Source organism: Saccoglossus kowalevskii, chromosome 2 (assembly GCF_978046115.1).
Source record: "Saccoglossus kowalevskii chromosome 2, keSacKowa6.1, whole genome shotgun sequence".
Taxonomy (NCBI): domain Eukaryota; kingdom Metazoa; phylum Hemichordata; class Enteropneusta; family Harrimaniidae; genus Saccoglossus; species Saccoglossus kowalevskii.
Genome location: NC_140642.1, coordinates 33335540 through 33361547, shown reverse-complemented (window position 1 = coordinate 33361547; position 26008 = coordinate 33335540). Strand labels below are relative to the sequence as shown.

At 39.7% G+C, this 26008-nt stretch overlaps 1 protein-coding gene across 1 annotated transcript; it reads right to left on the bottom strand.

The window, feature by feature from the left end:
- Positions 1-1306: 1306 nt before the first annotated feature.
- Positions 1307-14010, bottom strand: LOC100375408 (thrombospondin-2-like). Its single transcript, XM_085494628.1, has 21 exons — positions 13901-14010; positions 13596-13769; positions 12552-13111; positions 12216-12306; positions 7539-7777; positions 7324-7417; positions 7036-7206; positions 6735-6908; positions 6182-6355; positions 5931-6058; positions 5549-5806; positions 5198-5422; positions 4938-5097; positions 4731-4849; positions 4413-4551; positions 4212-4307; positions 3860-4087; positions 3496-3692; positions 3019-3191; positions 2725-2869; positions 1307-2530 (listed from the first exon to the last, which is right to left on the bottom strand). The coding sequence occupies exons 2-20, from the start codon at positions 13684-13686 to the stop codon at positions 2725-2727; spliced, it is 3462 nt and encodes a 1153-aa protein (XP_085350754.1). The 5' UTR covers positions 13687-13769; positions 13901-14010; the 3' UTR covers positions 1307-2530.
- Between the last annotated feature and the right edge of the window lie 11998 nt (positions 14011-26008).

The window sequence follows — 26008 nt, the reverse complement described above, 5'->3', positions numbered from 1 at the left end:
ACAGACTACGCTGCTACCGAGAGAATTGCAGGACGAAATGCTATATGAACACAAACACAACGTGGTCCGAGTCTCTTTTGTGACCCCAAATTGATTATCTGTTGTCACCATGCAGGTACTTTTCTCACATTTACTTATGTGTGAGTGGAAAGTGTTGTCAGTATAATGGAATGGCAATATCTCTGTATGACATATTTGTATACATATGTCCTTACAAGTTAGTTATAAGACATATTTTGACATTATATATGGGTATATGCACGAGTAGTTAATGTGACAGTACCTTGTCGCTGGATGAGTAATTTTAGATTTGTTCGTTTCGTTGACAAGTGGAAGGGTACTGTCAAATGCAGAAATATGGCTGGTGCGTAACAGAAGAAATTATGGTCGTGCATAAGTAAATAAATTATAACCGCATAGAAAATGTCAGTTGTGCTCAGTGTTTTGTTTGACGTCATGTTGAGTAGCACAGAATATGCTTGACCTTGGCCTTCTCTGCAGATTTATAACGCGTTATCACGACTATCCATGTGATTGTTTCCATGTGACGTATCCGTAGACATTACGTGCATCGTACAAATCACACGAGTCGTACATTGTGATACGGATTCGAGGTTTGAAACCATTATATACATAAAATATAATATGATTATATCACAGTCCGTGATTGAGGGACTTTGATTATATATAGACTTGTTATTTTTATATTGGTGGAATCTGCTGTGTTAATCGTCATAGAAATCAATAAGCCGTGATTACAATAATTCAAATTGGCGAAAATGTTTTTCGCAGACCGTGTGGTTGTGCTACAACATACATTGTGATTATTGGAACCAAAATGCGACACAACACGCTCATTTGTTTTAAATTTTAAATCTCAATGGAATTATCTAGAGCGAGCCAGAAACAGTGAGTCCTGCACAAACTCACTACATCGACAAGCAGACGTAATACAGACGAATTAAAGGGCGGCAGTCGTTGCACTGCGCATGTGCGACATTTGTGTTAATAAAAACTGTTCACTTTCTAAACAGCTAGTTGTATCACTAATTAAAAAACGATCAACTGTTCAGTTGAAATATCTTTTGCTGGATTTCGCAGGTAAATGTTCGATTTGAATTACTATAGCATTTAGTGTTACTCAGTCTCTTTGTGTAAATTAGGGCGACACGTGCTGCGAACGAGGCTGCATGAAATACGTAAGTTGTCTAGTATTGCAGCATTTTATCAGCAATACTCGGAGACATACTTTTAACACTCTTAAACACATCCGGTTTTACACTCCGCACATAAACAATGCTATTGGTATTTTGAATATTTCTAGATTTTAATTGACTTAAAAAGACGTGATAGAGGACATATTACAATCTTTAAAATCAACTCAGGCAGTGTTGCTTGAACTTAAACAAAACAAAACAAATATTTGACAAATAACACTTACTAAATAGTTCAGTCTAAACGAATATAATAATAGCACCATACACACGATTTGATCTGACAAGCATCTAAACAGTCGATTCCGTGGAAATCAACATTGATGGGACACACACATGAAATGAACAATGGTATTATTATTTCATGGCGACACATTCTGTTGAACTGGTTTAATAATAAATATGGAATATGCATGTATTAATATATAAATATACAACGAGGATATGCATATAGATACAGCGCATGCTCAGAACATATATACACTTGATTTCATTAAAACGTAAATACAATCGAATAATATGACATGATAGCACCAAGCGGCAATTACAAAAAATATAACATAGCGATTTTAAAACTGATATGCCTAATTCAAACCCACCCCATACCCTGTTGAATAATGCGTAATACAGCAGAAGAGCTGTACAGCCATGACACTGTAATCATAACTTGTGTTCTTTTAATGACACCTCTCTATCGTAACGAAGACACACATCAACAGCGAGTTTATGTTATTCATGAAACGTCTACATTTTGCGCCAATATCAAACATGGTTACGGAATGCAGACAGACGATCAGCGTCCACGGTTTAAAACAATACATTTACAGTATCTGATTCGAAAAGAGACACGTCGATGCAGTTATACAAGGAACTGGACAATAAATAAATAATCACAGATTACAAAGTTTTGAAGAAGAAAATTTATACAGCTTTAAAATATCTCAGTCCCAAGCTCCGAAAAGTAGGCAAATTATTGCTCTTTCTTCTCACAACGAAAAATGCAATATATATATATATATAGATGATTTGATTAAAGAAAGTCACGTGATAGAAATGTTTAATAATAAATAAGGATTTTTTTTTTTTACTTTTTCTCTCTTTTGAATGCTCGGTAAAAATTTAGTAATGTACAAAAATAAATATCTTCCTTGACCAGTTTTCTTTTCAGTTGTGTTTGCTTCTCTGGGCTAAATCTGTTCGCGCCACCACGATGACGTAACTGGTCAACATTATAATGCTGATATCACTATAGTAGTTGCGTCTACAGAATCTTTGGTGTAATCTTTTTGTGGACGGTAGTCACGTGGTCTGGTCATCTGGGAAAAAAATGAGAGAAATGATCAATAAACGCCACAATAACGTGACCTCGATGTAAGACATGGCGCCCCCTATCGAAGAGTGGTGTCGTCATTTCGAAAAAAAAAGTCTAAATATTTTGTCATTGCAAGACGCTAATTGGCAGCCAATTACTAACGTGTTCAAAATCACATGATAGCATTCGATCTCTTACCTAAGATATACACTTGTATTTCATGTCCGAGAAGAAGACCATTTCCTGGGAGAACACGAAGAGACCAAGACGACCGCCGCCGAACGTTGTATCAAATATGGCACCAGAGTCAGCCATCACCCGACTACCCTCATACATCACAACTCTGAAAAAAGAAACGAAATTAATAATTAAATAAAGCATTCTCCGTGGATCGACCAGAAAATAAAGCAGCGTGAATTTCAAGAGCAACAACAAATGAATCCAAATAGAAAGATGTCTGATATAAACAAAGTTTATAATCGGTGACTTTACCTCATGTATCCTGTAACCGGTAGATGCGTTAAAGTCCACCTGTAAGCAGTAAAGTCCTTCCAACCAATGGCGTTGGGGTCGCTCCAGAGAAGCTTCACTTGTCCCGGAGTATCACCTGTATGCCAGAGGGCGTTTCTGAGCCTTTCACCCGGACCAGTGGTGGAGTTTACAAGCTATGAATACAAACAGTACATGCACGGTTAGACTTAACGTCCATATGTCGACTCATATTTGACAATCACATGAATAATGATGTTAACACATTCGATGAAATTAACTCATACAGGAAAGTATTTCACAGTTATTAAATTCCACGATCCCATTATGCTACAATACGGTAATTGGCGTACTAAATGCGCTCTGGACATTTTCTAGCCCATTAAATTGTTTCCGCCTGAACGATAAATCTCACTAACGATATCCAATTTCCTATGCCATCTGGCATCTGTACAGCGGATCGTAGCTGTTGAAACTTACCTTAATTTGAAGGCCTGCGTGACCGATTGCTTCGGTGGGCGTCTGCAGCCAATAGCTTTGATACATTTGCTTCCACATAACGGCGTAGAATTGACTACTTGACTGGAAGCCAAACACAAATCCCGCATAGTCGTCGTCGCTATCTGTGTTGATGTAGAAGGTGCCACTGAATTCCACGGCGTCGAAGAAGTCATAACCTATGTTATTAAAACAAACACGTTTCGTTGGAAATAGCAACTAGTGTAAATCCTGGCAACAACGGCATGCAGTATCATATAGCACGCAGTCCGCGTGAAGCTATGCATATTATGGACTAGAATTATAATTTGTTGCGGTGTATCTCACGATGAACACCAATTCTTACCGACAGCAAGACCGGGGTCACTATTAGTTGTCTGGATAAGTTCCTTGCCCCTGTTCCTGACAAGCCAGTTAGGGTCGATCTGGGAGTCTCCCTTAGGGTCAAGCGTGATAGTCTGAAAACTGGTGAAGTCAGTTTGCCGGATCCATCTATGTTCTGGGCATGCGTCGAATTTATCTTCCACGCCGTCTCCATCGAAGTCGTTATAGCATGCATCACCCACGCCATCGTCTGTAAGAAAAAAAAACATCAATGGTAAAAAACGTTAATGATAAATTAAGTTAATACAGCTTTGATAATTATGTAACACGTTAAAAAATAATTGTATGTGCTTTAACTCGTAAATAGAACTCACCATCGGAATCCAGTTGGTCTTGGTTTGCAACTAATCTGCAATTATCGATCTCGTCAGGGACGCCGTCGTTGTCATCATCGTCATCACACGCATCGCCTGAAAAGTAAAGCAAAACATGTAAAAACACGTACGATTGAGATTATATTACCATATGTTTCTTACAGCAGTATTAATCGATAATTGCAATTTACTTATATTTACCAATGCCATCTTCGTCGGTGTCCAGCTGGCTTGAGTTTGGCTCATCCGGGCAATTGTCGATGTCGTCTTGGTGACCATCTCGGTCCTTATCTAAATTAGTATCGCATTCATCACCGACCCAGTCATGGTCTTTATCGCCCTACGAAAGAATAAAGTGTTTTTTATTCGTTGGTCGTATATGTGAATAGTACAGATGAACGAGAATTATCTATGTGGGAGAAACAAAGAATTAGATTTCCAAACAGCGGTTATCGACCCCCCTCTCTACCCGTAGCATTCACGGTTGTACAGCACGTAACTACAGTTGAGAATATTTACCTGTTCACTGTTAGCGACGAATTTGCAATTATCGCACAGATCGCCAACACCATCTCCATCACTGTCCAACTGATCTCTGTTGTCCACCTTCTGACAGTTATCCCGTTCATTTAGTATACCTACAAAAACACGCAAGATTTAGACATGATACTAATAAACGCTATGGTAACGACGATATTGGTAAATATTTGTTCCTTTTCAACTCACCGTCGTTGTCAATATCGTCGTCACATTCATCTCCAGCTCCGTCATTATCCGTATCTTTCTGGTAAATGTTAGCGTCATACGGACAGTTGTCACAGTAGTCACCCACTTCGTCCGCGTCATAGTCCCGCTGGTAGGTGTTGGCAACCATTGGGCAGTTGTCCTGTTGGAAAAAGAACAAGTGAAAACCCAAAATTAATTTCAGTATAAATAATAATATAATCAGAATTACTAGTTTAGTGGCAAAAATAAAACCAACTTACCCTGTTGTCCGGTATGCCGTCATCGTCGTCGTCATCGTCGCACGCATCTCCGATAAGATCATTGTCCATATCTTCCTGTCCGCTGTTTGGTAAGTATGGACAGTTATCTTTCACACAGTGAGTGGTTTCGTCAATATCGAGGCAGTTGAGAGATTCGTCTGGCCATCCATCCAAGTCACTATCTTCGCCACATTCAAAACCACTTCCAGCATACCCAACCTTACACTGAAGATGATAAAAACAATTTACCGTGTTTTTTTTATACCAATCTGACTGCAGAAATAACGTAGTTTGACACTGTAAATGACGTAATAGAGATAATGCGATATGATTGTTTTCTATGTTCCATACCTTGCAACCATAGGGTGGCTCTGATCTAGGTCCGTAATATATACATTCAGCGTGATTGGCACAGTTATGAGTACGATCTCTGCAAGGATTGACAGGTTCACATTGCTGTTTGTTTGATGCTGCTTCTTCCACTCCAGAACCCTCGGGCTGGTTTCCACGGTAACCAATCGGACACGCCTCGCAGTGGTAGCCGCCATCGTAGTTCCTACACATATGTGCTCCTCCGTATCTGAAACACGCACTCGGCACCAATTTACACTGAAAAACAACAACAATCGATTACTTAGTGGAATTATCACCAATAAAACTTTAGGTTATTCAGTTTCAGTGAAAACCCCATTCATTGGTTGAAAGTTCTTGTTTATCAACTGCGCATGCTCACCTCATTAATATCTTCACACGTTTCCCCGTTGCCGGTATAACCAATTGGACATTTCCCACACGTGTAACTGCCATCGGGAAAGCTGGTACAATCCACATCTTCGAAACACGGATTTAACAGACAAGCATCTAAAAATAACAAACAAAAGCATTTAATACAAATACAAAATCCGATCAATAAATTGATATTGTTTAAAAATTAAATGAGAATGATTTCCCGGGAAAATAACCCGAGTTTGAAAAGAAACCTACCAATGGGACACGGTTGAATGTTGCAATTTCTGATTTGCGAAGGGCTCCCTGCACAATCACTGCCGCCATATGCTGGAGCTGGACTGTCGCAGCCACGAAGGCGTTCCTTGGTTCCACCATCGCAAGTCAGGCTACAGCTGCTCCATGGAGACCAGGCACCCCATTCACCATGCACTGTTAAAGTAAACAATTTATAAAATGTCCATGTACATTATATCACGAACTAACATTTGTGTTTTGTTGCGGGTAAACTTTTTCGGGGTTTGTTATTACAATGAAAGCGAGTAGCATGGCGTGTTTTTATAAAGTTAATGTGAGTTTATTTTGCAGACATTTAGCATTTCCTAAGTTGTTTCCATAGAGATGTTCTTAAGTGGTATCAGTCACGCTAAATGTCTCCGATAGCGTCTACGGACAATAGACTGGCTTGCACAGCTTTTTTGACTTCACAGGCGAGACGTCCCGTGGCTTCTATGATTTTCAGGAGAAAAGAAAGAGGACGCCTGGTATCTTAAACTCTCGTAAAATATCTCAAACTCTCGCGATGTTTTACCTGGGCATGGATCCCGACTACATGCTCTATTTTCTCTGTTTGGTCCATCACAATCGTCTCCGCCGAGTTGCGGTCGCGGAGAATTACACATACGTATACGAGTCTCAAGTCCCTCACCGCAGGTTACGGTACATGTCCATGGCGACCATAAGCTCCACCCACCATCAATTCGAACTGTAGAACAATAATATCCAGACAAATCCATTAAGTTTTTTTTTTGGCAGAAGTATTGAGGCGCCACTCGTGTCAATGGTAAAGTAACATTATATATAAAACAAATTATAATATATTGTATACCAACCTTTATCGTCACAATCCTTTTCGACGCATACTTTGGTTTCAACGTCACTTCCTTTGCAAGGGTAGTTAATAGTGTCACATGACCGTCCTCGCTGCTGCCTCCCGACACCACACGTCACGGAACAAGGCGTCCAATCAGACCAGGCGCTCCAGCCATCAACTTCATCATTCACTGGAAATGAACAAATAGAAAATATGTCATTATTACGTCACACGATCGAATAAGTAAACATAACTTCGGCATGATGATCCTAACATTTCATTTTATTTGTGAATATGTATCACTTACTAGAGCAGACCGGGCAGCATTGGTCTTCTAACACCACTGGCTCTTTACACGTGACTACGGGGCACTCGATAAGGCTGCATGATACTTTTGAATCCTGTGAAGCAAGAGACAGAAACAAGCGTAAGTCGCGTAAATTAATTGTTAAGTGCGTATGCGTGTTTTTTTCAGCTGTTTGAACGTAATATTCGGTAAAAACAATATACACTCAATCATACCTTGCAAGAACACTTTTTGCATTTGTTAACGATCCAGTCACTGCCGTTACTATGAAAAATGCTGTCATAGAAACAACCTCCGTCTGGGGGTGCACCAATTATTCTTTTCAGTTCCTCGGTTTCAGCCCCCATTCTGTCGACCTCATTGAATATATCTATTAATTCCTTACATGTATACTGGCAATCATAACGGAAACCATTGTCTACGTTGTTATCTATCGGCGAGGGCGTGGTTGGTACTGTAATAAAGACAACATCTTGATTATGAGTTTTTTCTAAATGAATGGCGCCCTCACTCGAGGTGTCGCTTGCCGTTTTTGAAGCCGTCGATGGGTGAGAGTTGTTAGGCCAAGTAGCCTGTGTACATTGCCAACTACAATCACTGGCTAAGCCTTTGACCAGTTAACAGATTGCCCTTCTATGGTTCACATGGCGGTTCATGATGTAATGAGGAGTGACAACGGGTTTTCCACTCGATAATCAGGGTTCAGTGAAGAATATACAAAACACCCCTCGTGAGAAGAATTGGTAATTATTACATCCACCTGGTTTCATTGAGTTTCCCAGACTAAATGAAAGAGATCCTTTGTAATGCGATGAATAGTAAAAGAAAAAAAAATCAACTTTCATGTTGGTATTTGGGGCGTAGAATTGTTGCTCTCTTGCCTCGGATCGTGAGTAGAATGGTCGTGAAGACAATAAGTGTTAGAAAGACACAACTCAAACATCATGAATGTCAATTGTGAACACATACTCGGTTATTTTGATGGACAGTGCAACTATAAACTAGCTTTACATGCTTACGTAAAATGTCAGGGGTTTATACTCCCCAAGTACCGTCTATATTGATGGCGTTAATTGAAAAAGCGCGTAATCCGCCAGTGTGTCCTTCAGCGGTAAATACGACGTATGAATGACAGGTATACGCGGTGAGAAATCTATCGAGGGCAATGCCACATGTAATCTACATACGTATACGCGCGTTTTTGAGGCGAGCTATATTCAACTTCGCTAAATCAACAGAGTTGTGCTAGTATGACAGTTACTCGAAGACTTTTTACCCAGGGCTTATCAAGCCAATTTCCTCTAAATATACAGCCTTAAGCAAGTGAAATGACAGTTGTATGGACTGCCTTTAACCATGACCTTCATTTACAATACTCGTAGATACAATGACACATTTGTGATTATAAATCGCAATTGACGCGGTAAACACTCTAAATGGCCATTTGAAAAGCCATGACGCGAGCAACGCCAAAGTGCCCGGAGAACATTTCCCACCGAGATTCCATGATTACCGCTAAGAATTTCAAACTTTTTCGAAAGGAATCATTCTACTTCCGGTTTCTAATACGTTACGTACTTATTCACAGGCCATTTATGGCATATTATATTACGTCATTATCGATAAATTTCGAGAGCACCCAGAGTGTATCGAGGGTTTTCGACCTTTTCTTCGCCACAGTTCATCGAGTTTCACGCTCATTAGACGATACAGAATTCGTAAATATTTCCGTCATTTTCCACAACCTCTCGTCAAATCGATTTGTTTCCCGGGCGACGGTTAACTTCCAACCTACTGGAAAGTTTACGCGCTCTAGAATGACGTCACTAGTTCTAAATATAGCGAATTGAGTCTGGGTTAATGGGAGGTTTTCGTGATATTTTGCAATATTTTCAATGTAGTTCATCACAGGAAAGTGTTCGTTTCCATGTCCACCTGTTAATAAATACGAGCGATAAGTATGCTCTGATCGTAATGTGAGAATCTGTTTGTGGCGAGCAACATTTTATTATATAGAGCAATCAAGTTCCAAATATAGACTTACGCAGAGACGTAGATCGCGATGACTCACCCATTTGTCGTCGAAGTTATAATATTAGAAGGCAAAAGAAAATAGAACATGAAGTTTTTTTTTCAAGTGGGTAGAGTTACGCCACCAGATAGGCTTAACAACTTCGGCAGTCTAAGCCAAACGGTGCAGATTTACATCGTTAATAACAACGTCGCACCCTTGCCACTCTTCGTTTTTTTCATAAGACTCAAGTGGCAGAAATTCTTTTTGAGCACTTCATAATACTAGTACGACATTTTTTTTCACTCAGCTATGTGGATTAGTTCTGCGCTGGTACTAGCAAGATGTGTGGACGACGAGGCTCTAGAAACGCGGTACTAAGAAATCGTCCGCGAAAACGGTGTTTTTTGTGTAAAAAATATATAAAGAAAATGCGATAAGATGTAGTTAATTCGGGAACATGTAAAATATGCACGACGATTACGCCGTCAGCTAATCAACGAAAAATAACTGAATATTTTACATAACGTACGAGTCATCGTTGCTCGGTGTTGCAATATTACCGCGCAGGGACGTGGGAAATTAGCGGATATTCAAGAGGGACAGCGGGAACAATAGGGTAGCTGGTTGCCATCAACTACGGCGTAAGCGAGGTCACGTGTGTGGCTATTAACTTGCTTCCAGTTATTTTTTTTTTAATTTGGCGTTCAATCGGAAAATTAAGCAACAAACAGAATCTTTCAAACAGCGATAGACAGAAAAATGAGCCGGACAGGAAAGAAAGCCTGGCCGAGAGTTTCCGGTCCCTGGCTCCGCATGGATGATCAGCTCTACATAGGAATGTTGTTTTTTACATAATTATTGGCATGTGCTCAGCTACTGGTTAATCGCATAGCACTAGTGGTGAAGAAATGGCCATCGGCGATTTCAACTTCGAATGCTACGTTTTCTCTCATCGCTGAATACACACGATAGTGCCGTTAGCAATCAGTTCGAGTAAACAGAAAATATAATTATTGTAAATAATTTATGTATGTTGCAATTTCCGTCATTCATTTACGGCGTGATTCAATAGTCTACCTTCAATCGGCATTCTTTTCGATGGGCAAAACATAATTCACCAAATGTGGTCACGTGATTGTCGGGATTGCCAAACAGATAAAAGAAATCGACGGATCATAACAGTATTCTTTTTGTGTGTTGATATTTTTTACACAAATCGTTGACAGTAAATCTATTACGTTTCGGTGACCCTATCCTGTTTTGTTGAAGCTAAAAAACAATGTCAACTGGGTCTGGAACGTGAAGACAAGCCGCCACACTGGCTCTAATTACCACCCGGGGCACTGTTTTTTCCCGGTCATAGGAAAAGTGGAATGCGTTGCCAAACTGTTTATTCGCCAATAATAATCACGGCTGATGGGCTTCAGAGTAAGCATGCTAACCTTTTTACACAGCTCGATGTATATTCCGTTCTACTTATTGGTACAAGCCGTACTGGGAGATATACCAAAGCCCGCAAAGTCGACTTCCAACCAAGAGCTCTGATAGAGCCTGTCCATTGTTCTTTGACAAAGTATCGGGTGACCAACACCGTGTTAGACTTCAAAATATTGGCAACGGTTCATTAAAACTCTGCCGTATAGGTTAGTATAATGCATCATTTGAGTAATTAATGTATGAGCACTGTGGTTGTTTTTACCCCAAGTGTAACTTATCTTTTATTTTCATTTTGGCGCCAGGCGTTTTTTACCAACCAATACGTTAGATCTTGATTTTATCATTTGCGTTTTTATCGATTTTATGAAATTCTTACCTCCGTAAGCCCCACATAACAATTCATCCATATTGTCCTTTGTACTGTGTCGATGCACGTTGGTTAGTTTATGCTCAATTTGGTCTGTATGCGCTTTTTCTTAAATCAAAGGGCAGAAATTGCTAATCTTTACATCGGAAATATGTCGCTATCGGCGTGTGTACTTAACAGTTGTCAGCCTGAAATGTATATTTAATAAACCGGTATTTTTCAAACGTTGCCCTGTACACGGTGTTGTCAAATCCACCTTTATAAGTGAGGAGTAAAACACCACTCTCCGGTATTATACAGGTAACAATATTACGGTCACGGGGGTGTGCAGCGGAGCGATCCAAACGTAAACAAAACCCGATCCAGTAGTTTCTTGGCAAATGAGTGTATAAAAACGAATTATTATTGTACATTTTAAGTGTAGTAATTTGTTAATTGTCCGCTAATCACGTTACAGCCCATCCATCAATCTCAAGAACACGGTTTCTAGTTCAGGCCAATAGCGGTGAAAAGACACGCTCCTGGTTGACCGGTAAATACGGGTGTCGCGATCTCTTCACCCCTTTATCAAAGGACTAATTGCCACCCATTTTAAAATCTAAAGTGTTAAATCGTATCATTTATCAAGTTGAGTTATACCGCCTATCGTATTTATTTTCATATCGGGTGCCAAACAAAATATATGATTCCTGTACTATACAATTACGCAACTAAATAACGGAATGCATCATCTCAATTTTCTGGTGCACGCCCGCTCTCTTTGATCTTTTATCCAAGTCCTTTAAAGTAGGCCCAACTGTTTTCCGTCTTAAAAAGTTGGAAATTTATCCGTTTCATTGGCCTGCAGTGTGCCGCCCGACCGCACTAGATCTGCCTATGATAGGCACTGCTACACTCTGAAGTATGCCTATAATGTCGCCCTACTTGGACATTTTCTCCTGATACGTGAAAGGCCCCGGAGACTCTCGGCAAAAAGAATGATTGGCTTCATGTCAAATTCGAACACGTTTTCACATGTTTTGATTTTGTGAAACAAAGGAGCACAATTCTTATATCTGCTGAGTGGATACTTACCGAATGGTCTGAGCTCTTCTGGGCAACCTTGTTCTGCGAGATAAGTTTCGTACGAGGCTTCAGTGATGAACTTAATGTTTTGGAGAAGTCCCTAAAACACGAGAACATTTTTTTACATTATACCGATGTATACTTACGCAGAACAAAATAGAGAGAATACTATCTTCGAATGATCATGTAATTATCAGGTAGAAATATCACGTGGGAAAATCATCCTTATGTGGAAATGAGATATCGATATCAAGTTCGCTGTGATAATTTGAGAGTTGGAGAGTTTTAATTGAACCCAATCACCCGAGGGCTTACAATATCCCAACGACAAACACTGTGGTTTACCTTGAAATTTCTGACAATGGCAGTGTCTTGCGCCCCCTGGACGATCTGCAGCGAGTAGCCCTCTGATTGCATATCCATGTAGAACGGTGTGTGCAGGGTAAGAAGTCCCACTCTCTGGCAATCCACATGTAACACGGCAACGGAGTCAGCTACCACGAGAGTCATGTTGTGCCACTGCCCATCGGCTAAAGTAACGCCGTTAAAAGTGCCCAGCATCTCAATCGGTGTATTAGTATGGTCTTGCATCGTGTAAAACAAGTCGACTGAGTTGGTCTTAGTGTTGCTGTGAAGACCGAACTGCCGCCTGTTGCCAACTTTAGAGTCAATCGAGACTAGACTACCTCGGTTGCCCCGGTCTTGCTTAAGAGATGTGGTAAACACAAAACCAGCATCGGTCCGCATTGATTCAAGAAGTTCTTTTAGAACACTATCTGGTGCTGTCAGGCTCACGGGTGATTTCAATCTAAATTTCAATGCTAAGGCATTTGGATCTGGCCCGGCTACCTTTCTCACTCCTTCTGTATTTTCATCCACGCCCACCGCATCAAATAAGTCGATTTCTGTAAATGTGAGAAAAACAAATACATTACAGAAAGGACTCAGGACATGGAAATCGATACATATAATCAAACAATATACATACTGAATGCAAACTGCGATTCAGGGAGTTTAAAACGAGTAACTCTTGGACGAGGTCCACTACAATACTGTTTATCAGGTGAAGACATTAGCTTTCAAAATAAAGCATTGTCTGGATAGGTCACTTGCTGCCAAATTCATAGTTTTGTTGACCCATGCTTTGTTTACCGCCACAGGTGAAGGGAAGAAAATATCTGTCCTTTAAATGATTCAAATTTCAATGTGAACGGAATGCTAAAACTGACTTCGTTCCCACTATCAGAAGTCTCACTGTGGATAGCTGCAGCTAAAGACCGTTAAGAAGTGAGAGCACGCACATCGCGATTCAAATGATAACATGTTACAAACAACAAGATTGAGATAATCGGCGCAAAAAACAAAACAAAAACTTGATAGTTTGCTCACCTTCTGAAAGGCACGCTGCGACAAGGAATGTAACGAATATAAGTAAAGGCGATGACAAATGCCGCGTAGACGATGATAATATCGCCACCATTATGACGACAAATGATTTAAAAATATGGGCTACCTAGGCCACCTAGTACAACAAACAACAAACAGAACAGCGCACAAGGTATTCTGAAAACAAAAAGAAGAAAGACCGTAAATATTGAATTATCCCAGCGGCAAAACGAGATATACATAGTCATGCGAAGTGAAAATATTATGTTGTTATGCAGGCCGGAGTTGTGGACATTACATATACTTACTACTGCAAAAGTTGCCGTTAGTCACTCCGATCTATATATAGCTATACGTTCCTATACAAGAGTAGTAATACTGTTGCTCGCTTAAACCAAAGTGCCTCTGTCTGAAAGCCTGAGTCGAATCTACGTGCTTATATAGAGGGACAGACAGGTTGACGTGTTGAGCATATGTCAATCACAAATATCAGGAAGTGCTACTTTATATATGAAAGCAATGGCAGACGACTCGGTTCTCTCCCATGGGGGGCATTGAATCATATAGCTGCACTCCCAAGTCGACACCGGTTCCTGTCAACGCTTTCAACTACGTGACACTGTAAAATAGTTGCCAGCCAATAGCTAGCCGGCATCCGTCGTTACCATTCTCGTTACAAAGGCGGGTCAAATTAGAATACCAGACATTCCAAACATGGCTTACTAACCGCGGCTTCAGTCGCAGGAAGTGGGCGGTTCGAGTAGGAGGGACTTTTTCACAGGTCTGAGCCAATAGCAATCGTGAAGTGTTCCGTCGATCCATGTTATCCACCCACGGTTGCATTCATGAATAACCCAGTCACACAACGTGTTTATTTCTATAACGTGTGTGGAATTACCGCCGGGCTAAAACAAGCCTATATAGTTTGCCTTAATTGGGCCTCCATTGTTTCACACACACCCAACTTTTAGCATAATTTATATAAAGAATTTCATCTCCGTCGCGAGCACGGGCTGCCGTAACACTCCACCCAGTACACGTCACTTACTATCTTTAGTGTGTGTAGTAATGGGTCGCAGTGAACTTAAACCATAACTCGACAATTATACTACAATGGCCAGGTAGTGGTTTCCACGGAAACCATAAAACATGGATCTTTCCGCAACTGGTACATAATACTCAAACCATAAATCAAAACATGTCTAGAGTGTCGGTCCACAGCCACAATGTACACAAGCGTTGTCACGTGAGAATTGATAGGTGGTCTGAATGTCTAAACATCTATGTTTCATCACCAAATTAATGTTAATTCAGTTGTCAATTGAATATGTGTGAACATTTATGTAAACATTGTGTCTGAGCATTATATTCGCCGGGGACTCGGCATATCGTGACCAAACGTTTGACCGGATAATAGTACATAGTAGTTCAAATACGTTATTAAAAAAAACTTAGTTACAAATACATGTATATAGAAACAGACATTTGTCAGATTCGGAGACAACGGAAATTCCGGGTTCAGGACCTTCTCCTTCAGCGACCCGTGGGCGGTTGGCACGAGTACAAACGTGAAAGATATGTCTTTAGATTGATTAGAGAAGCATTTATTAATCATGAGAAGCGTCAACATAAAACAGGTAATTTGAGGTAATAAAACCTTGTGGTGACGTGATTCATTGACAGACAATTATTGGTCCGGACCAACGCCAGACTTTGCCATGACTGACTTTAAGGACATGCAGTATTATCGACAATAATCTATTTGAATATTAACTATGTCGGACAAGTCGTCGACTGCAGCTCTGTGCCTTAGGCAGTTAGTGCATTATTGGAGGCGTGTTGAAATTCCACTGAAACCTACTGTAAATAATGGGTTATGATTTAGCTTCGTTTCAGTAATAAGTAAAATCTAAGTAAAACTAAACCAACGCGTGAAATAACAATAGAACTCATTGTTTTCATGGAAAATCCGTGAATATATACCAAATATCAAAATAGTCAAATTAAATGCCAGCGATTTAATAGTTTCACGGTATCTCAAAAACGTCTATTAACCGTTGCCGAATTATTGAAATTGTGTATAAATTTAAAATTATTATTTTATCGAAGCGATTAGTTTCCTGTTTCGACTTAACGCCGCTTATCGACGCCGACGCACCGTAAGTGAAATGAGAGTATAACATAAAGTTGTACGCCAAGAAAATATATTGACTGAAGTTTGTTTTACGGCCTTGTTGGACAGTAACGATAACACGATAACAATTATATATCGCTTAAAATCAACCAATAAAAACAACGACACGCCGAACTTGAATAAAGTAAGTACACATGCGTAAGACCAGTAGCTGGAACGAGCGTGGCTGTGGAGGCATATTCGCATCGCGTTGATCTATTCAACTGGTAAAGTGGGTCACGGGTGACGGAACGCCTTAACTTTGAGACTGTTAGACGGTATACGGTTGAAAATAATAAAAACTCAGTATATATGTTATTTTTTTGAAGAAGGGGGGTCGTTAGTTTGTTGATCACCGTTGTTATTCGAGAAAGAAATAATACCACGCGTGAGTGACACAAATCAATAACTGTCGGAATAGTATATTCAGAAGTTGTCTGCAACTAAGACGGTGCAATGACCGAATGCATGGTGATAGACGGCTCTCCCCGTGAACCTCGCTACAACCCGATATCAGATCAGAAGACTTTGACCACCTGTGAGAAACCGAACGTGAACCGAGCCAGTTGAAGCATTCATTTATTGTTTGCAGTTAGTCCGCAGAAATTGGACAACTATTTCAGAGATTAATAGGCCAGAATAAAATTAGTCTTTTTTGGGCGGGGAAATAAATAGATTGAACGATTGATATATATATATATATATATAACTTGGTCTGACAGAAAATGAACGAAACACCGCCTAGACAACTTGCGAGTAGGTGGTATTTGTTCAACTACAAACTGGAGTAGATCACCCAATATCGGTACATAGCATTCGATTTTAAACAACTGTACTGTACTGAATCATCACTGCATGGACGCTGTGCATATTTGAGATTTGACGGATTTAAAAGAAAGAAAAAACAAGGCACAGAAGAAAGAAAAACGATTTACTGAATAGTGAACGGTAAACAACTGGAGGTGTGCTGCTTGTTTTAGAAATGACTTCTACTATCAGCGATACCGCTGTAGTGTTGGTTCACTTTGTGACGTCATACGCATGGTGAAAGTCACCGCACCCAATCACTATTCACAGCACAAAGACGATGGCATTTCATATAGACTTGATGGAACAGCACGTGTCATCCAAAGAAACTCACTATATTGGTTGGTTATTATGGCGATCACATGCTTCTCTCTCGTTATGATATTTTCACATTTTAAGAAAATGGATGTAATTATGGTGACAACAGGTTATCTGGAAGTTTAGATATTGGCTAATATGGTAGTACTAATGTCCGTCTAAGGGATTATCTGACGTTCAATTTCGTAGTCAAAAAAAATCGAAAAATGGTTTTATGCTTCCGGGGTTTCCGGCTCAACATTCATTCCAGCGTGTAATATCTAAAAACAAAGGCTAAAAAACAAGACGCTGTCGTCCAGCCTAAATTTTTACGACCGTGCCGTGAAATTGACATGTCATTCGCCTGGCTAAATGGTTTACATTGGTACGGCATATGCAATACCGTATTCGTCTATACAAGCTTTCAGATGATACATAGTTTATTATTTTAGTAGTAAGCTTGTTAACGTCTAGGGAATGTCTGAATCACAGATCGATTTTGACTTGTTTTTTATTCCCTGTTGTTACCTAGTTAACATTATATTTTTATATTTATATCTATTTTTTAATAACGGCCGGGTATGACCATTCGATATTCCCGACTAGGTTGGCGCAGTGCACCATGGGCGACCTTTGTGCCGCTTACTTCGGGAGGAATTCGGAACTGATCGACTATCGGGTGCGGTCGGGAGGAAATATCATGGCCAGAGTTCCAGCCCAGACCGTAATATCAACGTAACTTTTATGTATATAATTGAAAACGGAAGCCTCGAGTACCTTGAGGTACTGAAGGATACCACGCGCGGTTTAGATATTTAAAAATGAAGTAATAATTAATAAGGACATCCACCATCACGCGTCGATGGGTTGTTAGCATGTCCGCTCACACACAATGGCTTTTTCGTTGCTGATTCACATGCGCTCGACGAGGTGTTTATAAATGAACTGATAATTCATTGAGGACATCCACCGTCACGCACCGATATATGTCCGATCACCTATACGATTGTTTCCTCATGGCTGAATCACACCATCGTTCTGCTTATGCAAGAACTAACAATGGCCGGCTTGATATTTTTTGATAGATCACAAAAAGATCCTCTTATTAAAGCAATTTTAGTGTATTTGTACGTGTTGAATAACCAACAACAACACAGTACTGTGTTTGTTTCTATTGTACATGACTTGGAAGACTGTAAGTCGTTGTTTACTTATGTTTGTGTACAGTTGGGCGTGATTTGTGTGTCAGATCTGTGAGTCTGGAAGGGCTGAAATCTACAGGTGGCAACAACCTGGAACTTCGAGATAACACAGAAAACGACAGTCTACTCTCGCAATCTCTAACCATCGCGCGTGAGTTTAATGACAAGATTATTTGACTGTTTCCACTGGTTTTGTTATTTAACAGGTTCAGTTTTTTAACAATCAGTTGAACTTTCCCCGACAAAGCAACCACCTGTGAACATTTACAATTAATATATTACATAAAAGCTCTACCGCTTGTATTAATTTATTTTGACTTTATATAACAAATTAATACAACAGCTATGATGTTGACACAATGCCAGTCGCAATTATTCTGTTAATGGAATAACTTGCACAATATTACGTGTATAATACAATTATGGTTGCTTCAAGCTTCGAAGAATTATACTTTTGTGTTCCTGAAATTATTACTAACGCAATTTTTAAAATATTTTTTTTTTTACAATCCAGTAATATCCGGTGGAACAGAAACCCAAATTTGGTAGCGAATCGTGGTTTCATTCGCCTTCCATTTCCGCCATTTTAAACATTTCCGTGGATCGCTATTTTCTAAAACTGTTTCCAGTAGTGTGACGTAACGCCTATCAGCATAGCGATAAGTCTTCATTAGGCAACTAATTCAATCCCATAGAAGAGTCGAGTTTCGCATTAACCTAAATAAACCCTATATTCGGCACGGTTCCGTGTAAAGCGATACATGGAAATATAATTATCTCGAGTCAGTGGCGCACAGTGAGTGGCGTGTTAATGAACACATTCACTGTTCAAAACAAAGTTGGCATTCATTTGGATAATTCCAAACACCCAGCTTCCTATCATTTTTTCTCCGTCAAATACTGCAAAACACAACTTCCTTTTCTCCGACATGTGACACCATTAAATATTAAACACTTTAAAACATGTTTATTGAGTGTTAATTCATCCCCGCGGCACTGGGAGTGTGACATCGCGACAAACTCGCGTGCCACCACGCACACCGTCATGCACCTTTTATTCCCTACTAGTGTTGGAAAGTATCAGTGTATGGCCACGAATGTAGTTTAACGTGTCACTGTCGCCGCGTCGTCTTCATTCATTCATTTGTTCATTTACATGAAACACGAAAGCGCGCTGCCCGACGAGTGTTGCACCTCAATTTGGTCCCAAAGATACTATCGGCACAACAAACCCATTCTCTTATTTTATTATATAAATATTTATAAATTTCACAGTTCAAACAAAAACGAGAGGTTGCTAAGTTGTCCGGTTGAATAACCGAAAGGAACACTTTCAAATGACATCATCATTGCGCACTGCGCTCCTAGCACAGATAGCCATTGGATTCAATCGCTAATGACATTTATAAATATATATACAAATACATGGAATTGTTTTGTTTTGTGTCGATAGTAACACCGCAACCAAAAATCAAATGAGTTACTATGCCGAGAGCTCGTACTCAGCCCAGAGAAAGGTCGGCTATTCCGTCTCTGACATGAACCCAGAGAAAGAACGGGTCGCATATTTTCACGTACCGCACTGTAACACGGTCACTTGACTGCACGACGTGACAACATTATCTCATCTGTTAGAAGATAATCTTCTAGATCCATGCAATGTCACTTATTTTGACATCAATTAATCGTGTACTGGACAGGACGACACCAATAGCGTGATCTTTGTATACTTTAATTAATAATGATTTACCCTTGTAAGAACCTAGCGTATACATAACGCGAGTCTGAAATCGACAGAGATGCAGTAGCATCAACCGCATGACAAAAAAGAGATATTTGATATAATTATTGCTGATAAAACTTCGTCCATGCATTGTTAAACAATAATAGAAAGTCCCCTGACATATAAGGTAATCAGTATTAGTTTTAACTGGTAAATTTCAACGGAAGTTCCACTGTATATATTTCACGGGGTCGCAGTGCTCCTTCACCCCTGAAAATAAAAAAGTGTGTAGATTTTACGACCGAGAAAGCCGCGAAAACCAAACAAGGATTCTATTAATATGAGAACGTAGTAATGCACTTCTTGTAAACATGCCAACTTTCATAATGGCAAGAACGTTTCAAACAGTCAGTAAAAAGAAACAAACATAGTCCTGAGTTTAAAAGAAGTAATTACGTTGAAAGGCCATACTATATACTGCTCTCAAAACTGTCAACAGCAATGAATATAGGTGCGCGAAGTAAAAACAAAATACCCACGTTACAAAGGACAGTTTTAAGCAGAAATTAATCACATTAGAAGTTCAATATGTTATTTACTCAGGTAAATAGAGGATGGATACGTAAAATAACGAGTTAAAAGTCCAAAGTACTATTTAGTAAGCTGAAACACGCGGTCCAACCACCTTTCCAATGACGTTATGGTGAAAACGGAACAATAACTGTCCTTGTTGATTTTTAAAAATATTTCCTATCACTGGTTAGGATTAGTGTAACTGTATCTCTCTTATCACTCTTTTCAAGTTTCGTGCTTGTCGTGAGACCAACAAACAACTCGCTGTTTTGCTTGGATGCCGTTTTGTTTGTTTCCCCCACTCGTATGACACGAAAAAGGGAGAATACACGCGTCGAGTTTCGGCTTTCCCGTTAGGTTGGTTTGCCGATCACAACACAGCCGCTGCGGTCCGCGCTTGAAGTTTAACCCGGAAGTTCATCGCGTAACCGGACACTTACGATGACGTTTCGAGTTATCAGAGTGATTCCCCAGGGTTTCTTTCACACGTGAAAGCAAAGCTGAAGTGAAATAATTCATTTATATGATAAATTGGGGCAATATTGAAAGTACGGGTTTGATTGAGTATTTTTTAGTTGCACGGGGATCGTTTATTACTCAGGAATCAAGAACACATAACGAAATTATTCGCGATTGTCAGTTACGATGTGAAAACGACACAAGTATATGTATGAATGAAAACGTGCAAAGTAGTCGTGAGATGGTCAATTTAAGGGAACGTTTTTTTGCAGGATATCACTCAAATTAGGTCAACTTATCATTATCTCAAACGAAAACGATTTTTGTAATGACATTCTGACGTTTAAAAAGTGTGGCTTCCTGTCCATGGTTACAGTTTCTATGGTTACGGTAGAAACAAACACATTGCAACTAATGATATAGTCATACTAATGTTACGTTGCTATGGTAAAGAAGCTGTATTATATACAAGTTACATGCACATACTTAGTACTGTCCCTTTCAGAGACGACATAATGAAAGAAATACGTTTTCAAAAAAAAAAAAAAAATATCAGGAAAAGGTTCTGAATTTAGTATAAAACGTTTCGCATCTTTGACGGTAATATGCAGGAAAAAGGTTACGCGATGATTATACGCTGAACTAGGCTGTCGATTTTTTTTCAGAAGTTAGTTAAAAAAGTGTTTACGAACGAGTGTCTGTCAAGGTAGTAGTAAACAACCCAAATCAACAGCAAGGAATGTGAAGAGTGTTACGTGGAGATCAAAATAAGCTTCCGAGTAGTGTTAAGCCTGCTTTCACGGTGTGTGATATAACTTTCATGATTCTCCAACGACTGGGAGTGTGCATACTGCCACGGGGTATGCACATGGGTATTCGGCAGCACAACTACAACAGCGCGAGTTATTGATATTCAAGCATGTCTACACTGTAAATTATGTGGGGGGGGGGGGTTGTTGTTGCCGAGGTGTTCGGGCCATGGGAGTGGCTAATTAGAAAAACAAATGTGGACATTTTAAAAACATTAAAAAAATTGGGTATTTTTCTGAGCGAAAGAAGCAAATAAAAATTCCTACTATTTCCATATACAGTTAAATTCTACTTAGTGGTCATTTTGGAGTCTGGGTTCGGGTATTTGTTTTATTTGCAGTACAATGGGTCTAGACACACATTGCAATTGTATTTGATATGTATTCATCGTGTATTTTGGCCAACCAAGAGCAGATCTGACAACATACGGAACAAGACTGGACATGAACAGTCTGTTTTATAAAATGAATGTAAATTAACGGGACAATGACTTCATAAATGGCCAATTATGATAAATTGTGCCTTCAGTCCATTAATAATTAAAAATTAGGAAGGTCGTAGCCAGGAGATTGAGTACATCCGACATTGTCATGGTGACACCTGTTTTGCGCGTCAGTTTCGTAAATTTCTTTTTTAAGTTAGTTTTACACCAACTGTTGAAAATTTTGTGAACGATTTGAATACACCTTATTAACGAAATGAGCAATACATCGCCACGTAAGTACTTCACGTCGGGCCAGGCCGAAGAAGTTCATATTTGTTGTATTAAATGTTGAAGGTATAGGTTTAATAGCAAAACGCTGAAAATAAAACCTGTTACGGCGTCCACGATGTTAACGGGAAATCGGTACCCACTTTTCTCATATAAACTATGCAAACGGCGCCTGGTGTTGCAGATGCTTTTTTAAAACGGCGGCAGACTAACTACATGGCCTTCGTCCACTAGTACTGTACATTTCATTCGTCTGCATGTGTCTCGCCACGTTAGAGGCCAGTTAAGGTCATTGACCTATTGGACTTTTGGAAGTCGTGAAATTCTGAACTATATGATAAATTCTAAACTATGAACCGTGCGATGGTTTTAATACATAAACACGTGTGGTTCTGCACATCACCGGTAATGAAGAATTGAAATATCACCCATAAATAGTATATCTAGTAGAACGTACTACGTTAGAAATTTGAGTCAGTGGTTGGTGTTTCTTTTTTTAAGGTATATGATAATTGTATTTGAGTATCTACGTGAACTTGGAATGAGCACTTAGAGTTGGGACATATTGAATCTATGTATGCTAAATATGTCATTATCATCTTCAGTGAGTCCAGGCATTCGATGCCCATTGTCACAGGTGCGGATACTAAATTTGGTATTTGTGCATTTAATCGTTTTCCAATAGATCAACAAATGACAGAACTCATCAAAATGTAGGTGGAAATTCCATTCCTGCGCGGAAACCACGATATGGTGGCACGTTCCGACATCACAATAGACCGATGGGCTATCTCACGGTAAAAGGTGTGCGATTCTGGAATGCGTGTGTATGTATTCTCAATTGGCGGTAGACAACCGCGGCACTCATTACATGAAATCCAATGCAATGCACAAACGGACAGCATTTTTGTTCTGTGGCGAATTAGTATAGGATTACTGGCAGTTTAAAACACTCCACCAAGATTCGAAGACAGTCTGCGCACTGCCTGACATATCAGCTGTGTAATCAGCTACGAAATGACAACTACCCTTGGATAATAGTTTCCATAAAAACGCAACGGGCTCATTAGGCGCCAACATGGGGGTGCAGCTAGAAGACTGTTAATAAAAATCGGCGACGATACGTTTTCTGTTGTCAATACAAGACTGAACAATATTTTAAAAGCTCGCTTGAATAGTATTCTCGGCGGAAAGTCCTGGCGTACAGAGTTACAGACGCATGGAACTCGATACAAAGTTCGTTTATTACTAATATATAATAAGCACCTGCATAGCTAAGCGAAATCTTTAAGTTGTTCTAATCCAGTCTCTGCAACTATTCAACGGATAGAACCAAATATGCGCTACAATCGACTTTGCCATTTCATCGTTCTTTCCGCCGTACTCGAACAACCCACCCCAAGTAGCGTAGTACTCGTATGAAAAGGGTATAGGCGTTTTAAGAACTTGAGAATGCCAAAGAAATGCCAGTACTAGTAGCGAAACAAAAAAAAATGCAGCGAAATACCAGACTTAGAAGGCATTTGTGCTTTAGATAATTGTCTGTAATAACTGGCAAAAACTTTAAGACGTTTAACAGGAATGTCCGCAACAATGAGTACTGGAGTGTAGTGTCCGCCAATTGAAATGGTCACACATCGTATTGTAAAAAGTCACAATAAATGGCCCGGTGTCGCTATGTAGACACCTATACCCACTGTTTACTGACGACCCTTGTTTTGTTTTTTTGTTTATTTACAAGTATTTGAGAGTCGCGTAAAAAAGTCTCAACAGCAAGATGAATTCCAACCGAAGGTTGTTTATGCTGAAATACAGCGACATATGTAATTTTCGCTCCTAATATCGAAACATCTCCGTTTAACCGTGCAAGGGCACCGATTTTTTTTTATTCAGTAACCTGTGGTCAGGGTCATACTAATCAACCATATTGACCAGCGTACACGTTTTAATAGTAGACACGATTCAGTTGAATTCAATGCAAGCCATTTAGATTTTCTCATTCACAAATGCAAGAGTGCCAATTACTTCAACATGCCCCTGTCCTTGTAGCACCCGCTACGTCAGACATATTAGGCTTTGTATTCTGTTATTAACTGTATCCCCAGACGAGTTTCTAGTTTATCACCAGCCACGATGTCTCTTCAGAGTTTGGGCGGCCTGGTCGGGCGACCCCCCTATGAATATTATCATCTTGTTCCACGGTCAAGTGTCTTAGACCACTCTTCTTATGTATTTTACGTGATGGTGTTGCCAATAGCACCACGTCAAATTGTGGTATGATTTATTCAATTTTGAAGTCAACATTCTCCACCCCTCGACATATTTTTGGTGTTGAAGATTAATTGCAAAATGAGATCTCTGAGTCCCATGCAACCATTCTTCATCGAAAATAAGCACGAACAGTTTGGTAGGCCCACCTACGTGACACCTGTGTTCGAACATGCAGATATTCAGACGATTTAACACATTGCGTAAATCTATTGCTATAGTTAACCAAGATACATTTGTTTTGTTGTTTACAATAACCACGTAACCACATCAAGCCTTTTGTTAACATCATCCAAAATCACTAAACCGGGCCTGCTTTTATGACATTTATCACAGATTTATCCTTTGTTGAGCATAAATGAAAACCGGCACTACTTTCATAACCCTCGGTGAACTCTGGGAGAAACCATGGAGAAACGTTTAAAAACAGCGCCGGAATTCCCAGACTTCAACCCTTGTCACGTCACGGATGACCGATCAGATGAAATGTCCAGGAATTGGTCTGGAATAAAGAGGGGAAGGGGGGTCAGACAAACGAGATCACTCAATTAAGGCAAATAGAAGGAAAAAACGAAGCATATCAACCTGAAATGCTCTTTTCCTTCAATTCTTTAGAAGTATGTGACAACTATTTACATTCAGCTGCGCAGTCTAGCGTGTACCTCTACATACAGCGGATAGGATAAACTTAAACAGCCCCACGCCGTTGTAAACTTTCATACGATTTCTCAAAATGTCTCTGGCTATAACGGCGTAATATTGACCTTGGCTGCAATCATTGTTTAAATCCCTTATAATAGACACGTCTCTGAGAACTACCTGTTAGCCCTAATCGAAAATGTTAACCACTAGTTGAGCAAATTATGATAACTATAATTTATGCTTAACGGTTTGTGTAAGGTAGTATATTTCGTGGATTTCATGGTGATACCAAGATGTCGTGGAAATCTAACTGTTGCTTTATAAAGACAGCACACAGAAGACTCATGTTCACAAATATCTGTTTTTCTTTTGATATGAAGTATAATATAGGACTTAGGATGCTTTACAACATTCAAATAAGCCCCAAGTGATTTCATACGATAATAAACAACTTTCAAGTCTCATGTATAAATGCATCACGAATCAAGATGAAGTGTATATATCCCACCTTTCACGAATGTGTGTCTAGAAAACACATACTGGAAATCTAGAAGTTGTATGATATTTAAAGGGTGGGGTCGTCACATCGCGCTGTATTCGATATGGGTCTCATGCGACGTACACGACGCGTGTAAAATACATTGTTTTTTACGCGAAATTCGAATGCTCGCTGCGTGACGACCACGACCCTTTAACTGCAAAGAAATCCGCCTTGCAACAAAATGCCCTGAACATCGTTTGAATGACCGC